A 16,707-nucleotide genomic window follows, 5' to 3' on the forward strand; every position below is an offset into this window, starting at 1 on the left:
GAAAAGCGAACAACGAGATGACAAAGGCTGAACAGAAACTAGGACTCAACACATGGCTAAAGTATGATAAACAGAAAACAAAACCAGTGACTGCAGTAACACAAACCGATGATCAAAAAAACAGGCCAAAAGGGATCAATGAAAGGAAGATGGATGCAGACAGCAGACAAAGCTACAAAACAGGCCTGGCTAGGGGCAAACCGTGACAGTTTGTTTGTCTGTTTGTTTGTCTATTTGTTTGCTTATATCATTACGAAATTTTTACTGAAGATTCTTATCCCGATAGGCAAGAACTGATTCAATTTTCAAGGTCATAGGGCAAAGGTCAAAGTCAGGGAAAAAATGGAAAGTTGTTAAAATCCCTATCTTTAACACTGAAGGAATTGTCAAAAAGTCATAACTCTGTCAAAAAAGATCAAATTTCTTTCATATTTGAGAGTGTTATGTAGGATGGTTTCCTTTATTGACTGACAAAGTTTGATCTGGATCTGATCCAGATAACAGATTTTGTGGCCATTTAAATTTAACATTGGATTAACATCTAGTCCTATTAAGACTAAGATACAGAATACATTATATCTTAATCAAACGTGCCCCAGTGATCACATGGCCAAAGTCAAGAAGCTGGAGAGGACTGTCACTTCATTCATGATGAGGTGGGCTTGACCTCCCCGCTGCCACAGTAACACCGGCTTATATGGACACGGTGCCCTGGAACTGCCTGTCTCAAACCTCACAGAGGAGTTTAAATGCATCAAAGTGAGGCTAAACATGACCATGACCCTGACCCTGAGTCTCATCATGTGATCCAAGTAGCTGCTCCCAAGTTGATAACTGGGAGGAAATGGATCCTATCAGAGAGTGCAGAACAAGCAAAATCTGCTCTCAGACATGGAGACATTGTAAGACAGGTGCAGCATGGGAGAGGTGGGTTTGGTCTTGGGACCAGTTGACCCACATGGCACAAGACAACACCAACCCAAAGGAGAAAGTTGGTGGTTGGTCAGGCCAGCAACAAGAGGAAGCAGAAAGATGCTCAAAGGTGGTCTCACAATCAAACAGGGTCAGTGGGCCAGCTGGGAAAGCCTGGAGCATCTAAAGCCAACATGTAAGGATCTTTGGGAGATGGAAGGAAGCCAACTTGGCTTTATCATCAGGCCACCTATGATGTTCTTCCTACTCCCAAGAATTTAAACCAGTGGTTTGGAGAAGATCCTTCTTGTGGACTCTGTAAAACCTCTGCAACACTAAAACACATCCTCACCAGGTGCAAGGCCGATACACCTGGAGACATAACCAAGTCCTACGACAATTGGCGATCATGCTGGAAGGACCTAGAACTACCAACAATGCTCTCCCTCCCCCAGAGCCCAGACACTCAAACATCACCTCCTTCGTGAGAGCAGGACAACTTCCAGTAAAATCACTTGCTACAGTGGAATCAACCCTTTTACACATGCCCAGGGACTGAAGAATGCAAGTTGATTTAGATCTGGAATTTGTGTTCCCACCTGAGATCATAACAATGAACCTCAGGCCAGACCTGGTCTTGTGGTCAACCTCCCAGAGGTCTTTGTTCCTTGTTGAACTAACCAAACTATGGGAGGCTGCAGTTGGGGAAGCATACGAACTGAAGCGACTGTATGCGGACATAGTCACTGAGGCAGAATGACGCGGCTGGCATGCCCAAGTGCTTCCAGTTGAGGCTGTATGTAGAGGGTTTGTTGCCACATCCACAACCAAGTTCCTCGAGGGAATCCTCTGTTTTGCAGTTGTGAATCTCACGCTGTTTTGCCGTCCATGACTTAAACGAGAGGTCACTTTCAGCAGAGTTGCGGTTTAGGGCACAATGCAAACACACCTTGTCAAGTATGGACAACAAGACAACATCGGGGCACAGCAGAAGTCCATCCCAGGTGCTACACCTCCTCTAGATAACCCTCTCAACTTGTGAGAAATGTGTCATCATCATAATCACTTGTGAACCTGCTGAATTGACTGAAATGCTGGAACTCTGCTGGCATCGCAGTGCATTCTGTGAAGCGCAAGGGGACAGGCCTAACGACAAGCCATCAAATAACTGTCGGGAGCTGCAGAACAAAGCAGCAGATGCCTGTGGATCAAGAGAAAGGAGCTCATCTGGATTGCAAAATGATGACCAGAGGGTAAAAGCACGGGGGAGGGGGGAGCACACCTGGGATGCCAGATGTCACCATTGAGCCCTGCAGAGATGTCATGGGCCTATTAATGAAACACCAATGAAGTCGGGTGCCCACCTGAAGACCCCAATGAAGCATTTACCAAATTCATTCAACACCAAGTGCTGATTAATGTGTAAGGGATTGTACTACCAAGTCCTATCAGCTTAACTGCTATATCATATCATGATGGGAAATGTGAAAGATTCCTGGTTCAAACCCCACCCTGTCCTTTCTCTGGGTAATGTGGAGTTGCATGAGGAAGGGTATCTGGTGTAAAACTTGTGCCAAATCAACATGCAGGTCCTCATAAGATCTGTTGTGGTGACCCTGAAACAAGGGAGCAGCAGAAAAGTACAGAATGGACGGTGTGGTGGCTTTGTGATTATTGCTGTTGCCTTATAGTGAGGAGGTCCCGGCTCTTTCCGAGTGCTACTGCTTCAAAGACATGCAGGTTTTAGGTGAACTAGTGACTCTAAATTGTCCGTAGGTGTTTGTCTGCCTCAATGTCTTCCTGTGATGGACCTGCAGCACAGAGGTTAATATGAGTCGTAGAGTCCATAGTCGCACTGAGACGTGTCCCGGCAGTGAATCTGCAAAAATACTGAGGACTACACAGAGAAATGTGCCAGTTGCCCATGGAAAACCCTGATAATACGCTATCCCACCAAACCATAAAAAAACATCTTTTCACCTGCTTTTCCTTGAAAATTTCAAAAAATAACAATTGATCATTTTAAAGGGGTACTAATGGCACATGCTTTACATATTTTCATGTCTGGGAAAAATGTGGGATTCAATGGGTTAATGATGTGAAGTAATAAGGAGATGACTGGTAGTAAGATACACTGGGTCACCAGAAACTTTTTCCAGGCATTATTCAGGAAGAAACCAAAGGTCTATAAGGGAAATAAGGCCTGAACATGTATAATGGAACCAGTTTGTAAGTTTATTTCTAGATTGTAGAATCCTAATTGTTGGGAAGGTGTCGTGACACGGGCCCACAACAGGGGGCGCTAAGGAACGGACAATGGATAAGCCAACGAGTAACAATTTAATGTTGTGGAAACACACAACGGAATACAGACAGAAATATGGATTGCCAATTATACACCAGGTGACGTGTGGGCAGGCTCGAAGATAGAAGACCTCTGGCGAGAGAAGAGCCGATTCCCACACAGCTTCCACCACCAACGGGCCTGAAGAACACCGGAGCCGCCAAGTCCCGAGTCCCCAGGTGGCCTCTGCCTTTGGCTGTCGACCCTGGTACTGCTGGCAGAGAACAGAGAAAATCCAGGTGAGTGTGAATCCGCACACTCAGTAGTCCACTCACAGATAAATGTTCTTTAAGGAGGGAGCACCTCTACCTCCAATCACACACTCGTGCAGCTCCTGTGTAACCACTTAGCTGATATGGAGCGTGATGCGAAGTCGTCGCGGTCACGCCCTTACTCCAGCTCTGATAAGGACACCACAGGGCAAACGGCTGCAAAGAAGAGTTCAGTTAGCAGAGAAATTACCGCAGAGAAGGTTACCTCTTGGTTGCTGATTTCTCGGCGGGGAGGTGGAGTTGTAGTCCGGCTTTTATGGTGATGTGGAAGATGAGTGACAGCTGGTGCAGACGATGAATGACAGCTGTCACTCTCCGTTGCTCTGACGCCCTCTCCTGCTTGAAGCCCGCACTCCAAGCAGGGCGCCATCTGGTGGTGGTGGGCCAGCAGTACCTCCTCTTCAGCAGCCCACACAACACTAATATCAAAAAGAAACAAAGAAAAACAGACGCTTGCATTTATGTGTTGACATGAAATGTAGTAAATTGCCATATAGAAATGACTGTTTATACTGTTTTTCTGTTTATGCTGATAAACTTATATCTTATTTAATCTGGGATCATGCACATATTCAAATCAAGGTCTGGTGGGCAGCCATTGATAAACTATTCACCTGCAATACCTATATATATATAAGTACAGCCATCTAGTTATTTTGCAGATATACGAGGTCTATTAGAAAAGTATCCGACCTTATTATTTTTTTTAAAAACCATATGGATTTGAATCACGTGTGATTGCGTCAGACAAGCTTGAACCCTCGTCCGCGTCGCACAGTGGAGAACTTTTTTAGAATCCTCTCATTGTTAATAATTTATTATATAAACAGCAGCAGCAGCAGCAGGACGTCTCAGCTGATGATTTATCGCAGCTGGAACAGATCAGATCTGTGTAACTTTCAACTCTAATATTTGGGAATGTGTGTGTGTCAGAGTAAGTTTAATACTTTTCTTATATAATTTAATGTAAATAAATTTTTACTGGCTCGATATCCAGGTCAGAACAGTACTTTAACAAGCTTTTTTCCGCATGTGTTCACTCGTGTAAATGCACATACACGGTTAGGAGGCGTCATGTCGCTGTCCATGAAGGGACGTCCACGTTCAGTAGGTAGCACTGGAGTAGGTGCCCTGCGGTCTGTCCAGGCTGAACCCCGCCTCTCACCCAGTGACCAGTGGGATAGGCTCCACCCCCATGGCTCTTAAATGGAATAAATGGGTTCAGAAAATGGAAAAGTGAATTCTGTGACCCTCAGGAGAACATCATCAAACCGGTTGAAGCTGCGTCTGTTCCCTTTGAACAGCTTATCTGTGATTAGCACTTTGGTATTATTTTGTTACAGAACAGCCATTGTTCCTGTCACAAAGAGGCCTCTGACATCCTTCACCAAGCATCACGTACTTTAAATCCTCTCTGATCAATATGTAAAACGTCCCTTTTGTTTGGCGAAAATCCTTTATAATAAAAACCTGAGTTATTTTTCATTACCACTGGGGAAGTTAAGGGTCTTTAAAACCTCAACTTGGTTCCAGTGTGCAGGTGAGCATCTTGCATGACAGCATGTGTGTGTGTGTGTGTGTGTGTGTGTGTGTGTGTGTGTGTGTGTGTGTGTGTGTGTGTGTGTGTGTGTGTGTGTGTGTATACAGGAAGTTAATTGGTGAATTTGTCTGCTTCAGATAGAAAAGCACTTTACAAACTCCAGGCCACTTCCTGTTTATTTGCTGCGATACGTCTGCTGAATAAACTCTGACTGGGTTCGTGATCTTTGCTCTGGTTTTTATTAGTGCACAAGATTTGACTATAAATGTTTAGATTCTGGTTCCAGACCTGCTGGACATGGACCTTTGAGACCGGATCTGCGGCTCAGCAGAGATCACCACACCACACTCCAGCCTCAGGTGGATTTGGACTTTTTACAGAGACTGGGGTGATTTTGTGTCCCTCTGACAGGATCAGGAATCAAAGCTGCGACTGTTCAGTCACAGCACAGCGTCTCTGCATCATCACATTTACAAACAATTGTACAGTTTATAAAAATTCAACCAACGGTTTGAAAGTGTCGAGGTTTCAACAAACATGAGGAAGTTTTAAGTCCTGCAAACCAGGATCCTCCCCAGAAAACAAGTAGCATCCTCTGCTGGTCCATCAGCAAAGTAGGAGTTCAAAGGTCTGGCTGGCAGTACTGCGGGGCGGGTCTCAGCATCAGCAAGTTCTTCATGGCTCCTGGTGCCGTTGGCTGAAAGTGAGCCAGAGAGGGGACCTGCTGGGGACAACCAGTAGACAGCATGGACAGGATGGATGGGAAGGACCGCATGGACAGGATAGACAGAATGGACTGCATGGACCAGATGGACATGATGGACAGGATGGACTGCATGAAAATTCAGTAAGGTATGTCTTCTATAATACACTCCAATACTAAGGTTGAACTCTACTAGTATATCTAAGCTATATCTAAATATAAAAAAAAAGAAGTGTACAGTACAGTACAGTAGAGCCACTTAGGTTCCTGATCTTGAGAACCAGGGATGGTAGGTTGAAAAACTTTTTTATCCCATGGGAACTCATGAACCGCATTGACCGCATAGACAGGATGGACCACATGGACCAGATGGACAGTGAGTCTGTTGAGCACACAGTGACTGAGGACAACGCTGGTGACTGACTTTACTTTAATACTCTCAGTAGCCACTTTATTAGGTACACCAGACACAGAGACACGGTTCAAAAGAATAAAATCTGAATTTCATAACTTTGATCATTTTTAGGTCATTAACCATTTGACAACAGGTTATATATTAAAAATATGCAGCAATTAAATGATTTGTTATGCAAGATAAACCCCAAGTGAAGATTCTTCAGCAGGCTGCAGGTGATCTCTGCTGTCTATTATTCATTCATTCATTCTCATTCTCATTAATGGTTACAGCAGGTGTGGGGCCTGTCCCAGCAGTCACAGGGTGTGAGGCGGGATTCACCCTGGACAAGACGCCAGCCGCAGAGCCACAGACAGACACACACACCTACGGACAGTTTAAAATATCCAGTCCATCTAACCTGCGTGTCTTTTAAATGTGGGAGGAAGCTGGAGCACCTGGAGAGAACCCACACAAACACGCGGAGAACACACAAACTCCACACAGAAATACCACAGGTGGGAATCGAACCCATGACCTTCTTGTTGTGTGGCAACAGTGCCAAACCCTAATCCAGTGTGCTGCCCTATTTATTTATTTATTTGTACATAAATGAATAACTGTAAACTCTTTCTTGTCCATGCTGAGTGTATCTGATAATATTCTACATGATTTAATCTCAGCTCCACTGCAGCTGTGCACAAAGGCAACACTGTCCAAATACTTATGGACCTGACTGCTCTTCTGTTGATTAGGTCCTGTCTTGTTGGTCTTTGTCTCTGACAAACTGATTTGACTGTAAAAACAGCAGTAGATACTCCGACTCTGCATCCCTTCATTTTGAAGTTGTTTGAATTAACTTATTGATTTATTTTGAGTTTTATTTCATCTATTTCGGATTCCTGCAGCGGACGATATGACATGTCCTTTAAAATGAGGACCACAGCACAAAGAGGACCTGGGTCCACCTTCAGGGTCACGTGCCCTTGAGCACACAACTTTTTCCATGACATGCAAAAGTCTTCCAGACAGTTTGACTGACAAATATGTTGAGTGAAGAGGATCAGCAGGACCGGATCCGACCAAACGTCCAGTCAGCTCAGACCTAAGACAGAACCTGGAGACTGACGGTAAGACGCCAAGAGACACCACGACCACATTCTGACTTTGTTTAGTTTCACAAACAGCAGTAAGGAGCACAGAACAGGAAGAGAAAAACACAAACAGGAGTGGAGCTGTGCCAGGACGAGAACCCAGAACCTGCAGCTCGATCCTGATCAGTCATTCCTCCAGGATTAATAGGGATCAGATAAAAATGGGAAACTAACACACACACACACACACACACACACACACACACACACACACACACACACACACACACACACACACACACACACACACACACACACATATTTTGGTTCTGAGTCCTGATGGGTCCAAAACTGTAAAGCTGTGGGACGCACAGCTGCCAGAACTGACCTGCTGTAAATCCAACATATGAGCTCAAAGTGTTTCATCACAAATAAAAATGTGACTTTCAGTAAAAAACACACACATTGAACTTCTTAAAACAAGAGCATTTTTCAATATTAAAGAAGCTAAAATTACTGCAAACGTTTTAATTTAAAAGCTAAAATTACTCCAAACTAAATTATTTTATCAAAGTTAAAATTGCTGCAATTTTTTTATTTAAAAGCTGAAATTTCTGCTATATATATATATATATATATATATATATATATATATATATATATATATATATGAAAATTACACACGAAAAAAAAAAACACTTGTGTGCAGTGTGTTTTAACTAACTGGTCATCTGGGTTAATTAGTCAGCTCCCTAAACTCAGTCTGGTAAACTTGGTTTTAGTTGGTGTGTTGTTTTGTTTTATAAGGATTTAAAATCTGTGGTCGTTTTAATCTGTTCACACTGAGATGGGATAAAATCCCATCACCAAACGGTTTGTGGCTGTAAGAATTCACAGATCTTCATTGTTTTTATATATAAATGAATAATCAGGTTTAGATAATAAATAAAGGTATAAATCTTTGTTTATCTTATTCAGGCTGTGGATCCTGTTTCCACCATGAGTCTGTTTCTGGTTCTGATCTTGTTCCTGCTGCCAGCTGTGAATCCAGGTAAACCTCAGAAACACCCTTATGTGTCACATAAGAAAATCTGTTGGCTCCTCACAGAACCAGAACCAAGTTCTGAAACCATCCCACTTACTGATATACTCATGGGCCTCCAGGGATCGCCCATGGACCACTTTTTGTGAAAGGCTGCTCTTGAGTCTTAGACCTTCACCATATTCCAATGTCTAAACCTAGTGGTGCTGTTTGTGACCCCGAGGAAACAGAAATGCATCTCCCCGTTATATTGGTGCTTTCCCCATAGCATCAGTCATTTAGTCACGGTTTATGGAAGTCTGTGGGTGCCATAAACCACACAGGTCCAGCCAGCCTTCCATGTTTCCCATCTGAAGCCAGCTCCAGTGCCAGGACCTCCTGTCCAGGTCACCCATCCTTTACTGTATGGCAGTTGCTGGATGTCTGCCTCTAGGTTCCTTTCTAGTACCTGGTCGACTGGAACTCTGGTTTGGCTTCAAAACCTCATACATGAAATAATTTCTTCAGCAGCTGTTCCATATTTGATGGCGTCCACTTGGCTTGTCACTATGTTTCCTGTCCAGTCAGACTTAGATGAAGGTTTTGTCCACATTGTCTAAACAGCCTGGGCCCATATCCAGGAAGCATCTCAGAGAGTTCCTAACTTAGCCTAAAAGTTCCTGGTAAGGAATCTTAATCTAAGAGTGATCCAGGTGGTGTTTGAGAGCACGGCTGAGCAACTTTTGTCTTTGTGAGGAGGTTGACCCCGTTGCTAGGTATGATGCAGTCCTCTTAGAGCTGTAATTGGTTGTCACAAAATGCGAAGGAGAAATAAAAAAAACAAATGCGCTCCGCTCTCTGAGGTCTGAAAGGACAGTGACCTCAAACGATCATCTAAACTGAACTGTATTAATGTAGCAGCTGCAATCTGCGATGTGTTGACTCCACCCATTTGCTACCCTGGGACGTAAACTCACCATCCCTGACATGGGAGGAGGACTGTCTATCCAGAAGGGTAAAACCCAGGCTAATACTGCACCCACACACAGGTGTTTGTCTTTTCTGCATTTTGCTGTAAACAGGCGCTTTTAATTTGACAAAAAGAGACTGTGGTGGAAGACTACACATTTCAGTCATGGTGCCAACATCACACTTAACTAAACTGATGAAACAAATGAACTACAAAAACACTAAATCAATAACACTAAGAACACTGTTAAACTAACATGAACCACAAACAACATTCAAAACCCTAAACTCCCATGGTGCATTGCAGCACAATGTCCATTGTTTATTGGTTAGCTAAAATTTCTGTTTTCTCCAAAAATATTTGTCTGATCAACTTTCTGTTTTCGCAGCGTTTGTCCTTGCCCCAAAATATATAAACTACATAAACATACCAAACAGCAAATGTCAGCTCTTCCCGGTTTTTGCTTAATTAAAGTCCCCCCCCCCCCCCCCCCCCACACACACACACAGAGGCCACTTATTATAATATAGATATTTATCTATATATAAATACAAATTTGTTTTTGTACATTTTTCCTGTATCCAGGTATCACAGTGTTGTGATGACCTTCATCTCAGGTGTCATTACGTTACTACACTGGGTGGGAAAAGTAGCTCATTCATGATGAGGTCAAGCACAAACATTATCTCTGCACCATCAGGCCGGCAGCGTGTTCCTGAAAACTCCCTTCTGTCTGATCATTTCTTAATAACATTTACATTTACTCTGATGGACTACCCAGCAGTGGGGAATAAGTTTCATTACACTAGAAGTCTTTCAGAAAGCGCTGTAACTAGGTTTAAGGATATGATTCCTTCTTTATGTTCTCTAATGCCATATACCAACACAGTGCAGAGTAGCTACCTAAACTCTGTAAGGGAGATAGAGTATCTCGTCAATAGTTTTACATCCTCATTGAAGACAACTTTGGATGCTGTAGCTCCTCTGAAAAAGAGAGCTTTAAATCAGAAGTGTCTGACTCCATGGTATAACTCACAAACTCGTAGCTTAAAGCAGATAACCCGTAAGTTGGAGAGGAAATGGCGTCTCACTAATTTAGAAGATCTTCACTTAGCCTGGAAAAAGAGTCTGTTGCTCTATAAAAAAGCCCTCCGTAAAGCTAGGACATCTTTCTACTCATCACTAATTGAAGAAAATAAGAACAACCCCAGGTTTCTTTTCAGCACTGTAGCCAGGCTGACAAAGAGTCAGAGCTCTATTGAGCTGAGTATTCCATTAACTTTAACTAGTAATGACTTCATGACTTTCTTTGCTAACAAAATTTTAACTATTAGAGAAAAAATTACTCATAACCATCCCAAAGACGTATCGATATCTTTGGCTGCTTTCAGTGATGCCGGTATTTGGTTAGACTCTTTCTCTCCGATTGTTCTGTCTGAGTTATTCTCATTAGTTACTTCATCCAAACCATCAACATGTTTATTAGACCCCATTCCTACCAGGCTGCTCAAGGAAGCCCTACCATTATTTAATGCTTCGATCTCAAATATGATCAATCTATCTTTGTTAGTTGGCTATGTACCACAGGCTTTTAAGGTGGCAGTAATTAAACCATTACTTAAAAAGCCATCACTTGACCCAGCTATCTTAGCTAATTATAGGCCAATCTCCAACCTTCCTTTTCTCTCAAAAATTCTTGAAAGGGTAGTTGTAAAACAGCTAACTGATCATCTGCAGAGGAATGGTCTATTTGAAGAGTTTCAGTCAGGTTTTAGAATTCATCATAGTACAGAAACAGCATTAGTGAAGGTTACAAATGATCTTCTTATGGCCTTGGACAGTGGACTCATCTCTGTGCTTGTTCTGTTAGACCTCAGTGCTGCTTTTGATACTGTTGACCATAAAATTTTATTACAGAGATTAGAGCATGCCATAGGTATTAAAGGCACTGCGCTGCGGTGGTTTGAATCATATTTGTCTAATAGATTACAATTTGTTCATGTAAATGGGGAATCTTCTTCACAGACTAAAGTTAATTATGGAGTTCCACAAGGTTCTGTGCTAGGACCAATTTTATTTACTTTATACATGCTTCCCTTAGGCAGTATTATTAGACGGTATTGCTTAAATTTTCATTGTTACGCAGATGATACCCAGCTTTATCTATCCATGAAGCCAGAGGACACACACCAATTAGCTAAACTGCAGGATTGTCTTACAGACATAAAGACATGGATGACCTCTAATTTCCTGCTTTTAAACTCAGATAAAACTGAAGTTATTGTACTTGGCCCCACAAATCTTAGAAACATGGTGTCTAACCAGATCCTTACTCTGGATGGCATTACCCTGACCTCTAGTAATACTGTGAGAAATCTTGGAGTCATTTTTGATCAGGATATGTCATTCAAAGCGCATATTAAACAAATATGTAGGACTGCTTTTTTGCATTTACGCAATATCTCTAAAATCAGAAAGGTCTTGTCTCAGAGTGATGCTGAAAAACTAATTCATGCATTTATTTCCTCTAGGCTGGACTATTGTAATTCATTATTATCAGGTTGTCCTAAAAGTTCCCTAAAAAGCCTTCAGTTAATTCAAAATGCTGCAGCTAGAGTACTGACGGGGACTAGAAGGAGAGAGCATATCTCACCCATATTGGCCTCTCTTCATTGGCTTCCTGTTAATTCTAGAATAGAATTTAAAATTCTTCTTCTTACTTATAAGGTTTTGAATAATCAGGTCCCATCTTATCTTAGGGACCTCGTAGTACCATATCACCCCAATAGAGCGCTTCGCTCTCAGACTGCAGGCTTACTTGTAGTTCCTAGGGTTTGTAAGAGTAGAATGGGAGGCAGAGCCTTCAGCTTTCAGGCTCCTCTCCTGTGGAACCAGCTCCCAATTCAGATCAGGGAGACAGACACCCTCTCTACTTTTAAGATTAGGCTTAAAACTTTCCTTTTTGCTAAAGCTTATAGTTAGGGCTGGATCAGGTGACCCTGAACCATCCCTTAGTTATGCTGCTATAGACGTAGACTGCTGGGGGGTTCCCATGATGCACTGTTTCTTTCTCTTTTTGCTCTGTATGCACCACTCTGCATTTAATCATTAGTGATCGATCTCTGCTCCCCTCCACAGCATGTCTTTTTCTTGGTTCTCTCCCTCAGCCCCAACCAGTCCCAGCAGAAGACTGCCCCTCCCTGAGCCTGGTTCTGCTGGAGGTTTCTTCCTGTTAAAAGGGAGTTTTTCCTTCCCACTGTAGCCAAGTGCTTGCTCACAGGGGGTCGTTTTGACCGTTGGGGTTTTACATAATTGTTGTATGGCCTTGCCTTACAATATAAAGCGCCTTGGGGCAACTGTTTGTTGTGATTTGGCGCTATATAAAAAAATTGATTGATTGATTGACAGAGAATATCTCTGCTGTGCGGTAAGACAAAACGAAACTGAAGTGACCAAAAAGATCACCCACCTGGCTTGCCTAGCATTAAGGTGCCTAGCATTAATTCTTGTGAACAGTATAAAGTAGAAACGGCATTTGTGCCCCCTCCAACCAGAGGCGCAACTTCTCCAAGGCCACCTTAATCGCCAAACGTTCACGGTCACCAATGCAATAATTGCGTTTGGCAGCAGTCAGCTTTTTGGACAAGAATGCACAGGGACCTCTTATCCGAGGAGTTCATCTGAGACAAGACCGCTCCGATACCCACGTCAGACGCATTAACCACAACCACGAACTGCTGAGCAGGGTCAGGGAGGAGCAACATGGCGGCCGCAGTAAAGCGCTCCTTTAGGACCCAAAAGCTTCATAACATTCCATAAAAATGGCCGAAGTGTAGTGATGTTAAGCTCGAGTCAGTCTGCTCGACACAGCATCGAGCTTTTTGAACCAGAAGTGTCAGTGAGCAGCGTTTTGAGCACGCCCCCATCACGTGACCACTGCGAGTGAGGCCTCGTTACGTCACATCACGTGTCGAGCTTCACATAATCTGGGTGTGTCAATACGACCCACCAAGTATTTAAATGAGATCTGAATTGCAGCTCAAACCGTAAGTTTTTGAGAGGAGGAGATTGCTAGTGACACTCTTATTGCCAATTACCACGTGAATCAGAGCCAAGGAAAGCATTAGTTTAAACTTAGGTCTAGTTTAGAGTTCATTTAGTACATACACATGGGATCTAACATAGACAGACACACACCACACACAACAGGCATCCATTCATATGCAACATTTATTCACACAGTACATCAACACAGGTTATAGGTCAGACTATATATTATAGGTAGATCAGAGACTGAGCTGAGTGACTGAAGAGCTGTGATTTTGTTGAAGTGAAAGGTGTGAGAAAGGTGAGTAGTGGTGAAGAAGGGACATGGAGGAGCCAGTTCCAAAAAGAGCACGATCAGTTGCTTGGGAGAACTTTGATCTAATAAGCCCCAAAAAGGTCAAGTGCTTGATTTGTGTTCTAGAGTTGAGGTACAGTAACAATACGTCTTCAATGACACCTGAGGTCCAAACATCCCGAGACATCAATGGCTGCTGCTTCTGTTTCTGCTCCTGGAGCAGGAATCAGGCCATGTAAGCTGTATTTTATTCTTTATCTAAGATTAAAACATACTCATAAACAAAAATAGCTCAGCATGTCAGACTGTATTTCCATTAAAGGCAGACAAGCTGATCTGGATGAGGCACTGGTGGACTATGTTGTGGAAGATGCACAACCGTTCAAAATAGTGGAGAGCAAAGCCTTCAGGGCTTTACTACAAAGGTTTGACCCAAGATATGCCCACCTCCAGAGGAGAAGACCCGCTCAAATACTCGGCGACACGAGTTGCAGTCTATCCCAATTTACAGAGAATGGCAAAAAATATTTGTTGATGCAGCAACATCAGTGCCTTGTGAGCGGGTCTTCTCCAAAGCTGGAGAGGTGGTGAGGCAGAAGAGGAGCCGATTAAAGTCCAGCACCGTTGAAATTATTCTTTTTTTGAATAAAAATTGTTGAAAGTTGCACAATCACCGTCTCCTATCCCCTCTATTCTAATTTACAAATTACAGCAACATGAGCACCAGTTGCAGAAGCACATGTCTTTCTCACTTTTCCCGTCACATTTTATCCAAATATAGTTTGAGGAATGATAACACAAATCTACATATAGTCTACAATAAAGGCTTTCATTACCATTATGTGTGCATCTGTAGGGACTATTTATTACATTAAAAAGACACAATAATACATATGACAATTTTTTTTTTATTATTTTTCAAGAACAAACCACATCAGTCATGAATTAATGCTAACATTTATCAGGGCACTCGCTCAAGGTCATTCTCAAAGCAATCCAGCAGATGTCACCCTTCAAACTGTATCAAACACGTCGAAGCAGTGTCAATTTTCAGCCAGTTGTGTTACAGTGGCTCATTGGTTCATGAGGCTTCGAAATTGCCATCACTACTGAAATGATGACTTGCGGTAAAAATTAGCAAATCCCAAGAATCTCTGAACCTCCTTCCGGTTGTTCGGAACCATCCATTCATGCACGGCTGTGATTTTGTCAGGGTTCATCTTAATCTCAACTTGAGATATACTTTATTGATTTCACAGTGGAGAAGTTATGTTTACTCTCCAGTTACCTCAGACAGCAATTAGTCCACAATTATTACTTGTATACCATAATAATGGCACACTTCAGAATTAAAAACAGCACATACACATTTGACATTGTTTATGTGCACTAAGTTTGAAGAAGTCCATTATCCGAATTGAGGCAAGTGGGTGAAGGTCACGCAGCAACCCTGAGATGCGCCGCCGTCAGCTTGGGGGGAAGAATGTGGGCTGCAGCTAAAACTGCACCGCCCCCGCCAAAGGGGAAAGGGGTGACGTTAGCTGGCGCCGGAGATGCAACCACCCCCGTCAGAGTCCCAAGCTGAAATTGAAATTGCTGAACTTAACACTTCAGCTTAACTCAACAATACTCAACTTTCAAACAAGCTCTTAAAAATTGGTTGAAAACTAACCAGTCATGTAGCCATAGATAATTATGCATTTTTTTTATTTTTATTTTTTTGGTCTCTTTTAATTTCCAGACTGATCCTTTTAATTGTATGTTATTTATATAGTATAATTTGTTGTTATGTGTGTTTGGTATCACATCAAATGTCTGTGTTGTCAGATTTCTTGTTAAGTGTTTGAACCTGCCTTAGGACAACGGATGAAATTTAGCTCGTGTGCTAACTCTGGCATATTTATGTTGAAGCCTTTGCTGACGCATTGATTAATATGCACTGCCCTAATTCAAATAAATAAATAAATCTCTCCCTCTGAAATGACAAATCTCAGGAACGAATACTGTAGATCTGTGAAACTTGCATTTTTCCACCTTGACATAAAGATCATTGTGCAATAAGGTTTGCAAAATGGCGCGAACATGTGTGTGAGAGTCAGTGTTGGGGAGAAGATATACCTAGATAGTTTGTGTATCTAGATATCCTCTAGATACACAAACTTATTCAAAAATTCCTGCAAGACGTCATTAACCAGATTTTGAAATACTGCAGCAATGTTTGTCAGGCCGAATGGCATCACCAAATACTCGTAATGTCCTGTAGCAGTGGCAGCTGGTGCTAAAAATTTTAAGGTGGGGGGGAGCACATTTGGAGGAAACAAAATAAAAAAGCACTTCATGCAGGGGCAACAAAAGAACAACCTAAAGACAAATCAAAATCACAACACAACCTACTTTATTGCTGCCAAACATCATTCAGAGACACTATTTGAACAGAAACTTTGCCCTCCTTTCTTTCTGGACTACAAATTTCTCAATGACCCTCTGATTAAAGTCCATCATCTCTGTCACCAGTTTCTTTTCTGTTGACAGCATGTCCAGTGCATTCAGTCTGTTCTGGTTCATGGTGTTTCTGAGAAATGTTTTGATTCTTTTCAAGGTGGAGAAGCACCTCTCAGCTTCTGCAGTGGTCATGGGTGTGGTGATGAGGATCTTTAGGAGAGTAACAGTCTCTGAAAAGACCTCTCCAAGATTATTTTCCAAGAACAGCTGGAAAAGCACCAAAGCACCACAGCAGGCCTTGAACTCCTCCTTGCTGTAGTAGTGCAGCAGATAACTGAAACAATCCTTCAAATGGTGATAGAAACACCAAATTTGGCACAAATGCACTTAGACATTACTCTTTTGAAAAAACCTACTGGCCACTTGAATTTTCAATAGGCAGCCAGGTAGGGGTCAATGGGAGATTTTCAAGATCTTGCTAGACAGCGCCTACGCGTGATGACATCACAACGCTATCCGGTTAGGGAGACGCGGTTTCTTTCAATAACAAGAACTGTCAAGAAACTTTCTCGTGTGTGGTTGGAGTTGTGTGGCGGTAGGAATTGCCTTTTGAATGCTTGAATAACAATGTCAGTCAAACAAAGAAATGAAATAATAGCGAAAAGCTGTTCAT

The 16,707-nt window shown here is 42.5% G+C and overlaps 1 protein-coding gene across 1 annotated transcript in view; it reads left to right on the forward strand.

The window, feature by feature from the left end:
• The first annotated feature begins 7,121 nt into the window (after nucleotides 1-7,121).
• The window catches only part of LOC117513211, a 42,195-nt gene continuing 32,609 nt past the window's right edge, over nucleotides 7,122-16,707 (forward strand). The window contains exons 1-2 of the mRNA XM_034173505.1: nucleotides 7,122-7,295; nucleotides 8,238-8,310. Coding sequence (XP_034029396.1) covers nucleotides 8,259-8,310 — 52 coding nt within the window. The 5' untranslated portion in view covers nucleotides 7,122-7,295; nucleotides 8,238-8,258. The remainder of the gene's footprint in view (nucleotides 7,296-8,237; nucleotides 8,311-16,707) is intronic.

Source organism: Thalassophryne amazonica, chromosome 7 (assembly GCF_902500255.1).
Source record: "Thalassophryne amazonica chromosome 7, fThaAma1.1, whole genome shotgun sequence".
NCBI classification, from domain to species: Eukaryota; Metazoa; Chordata; class Actinopteri; order Batrachoidiformes; family Batrachoididae; genus Thalassophryne; species Thalassophryne amazonica.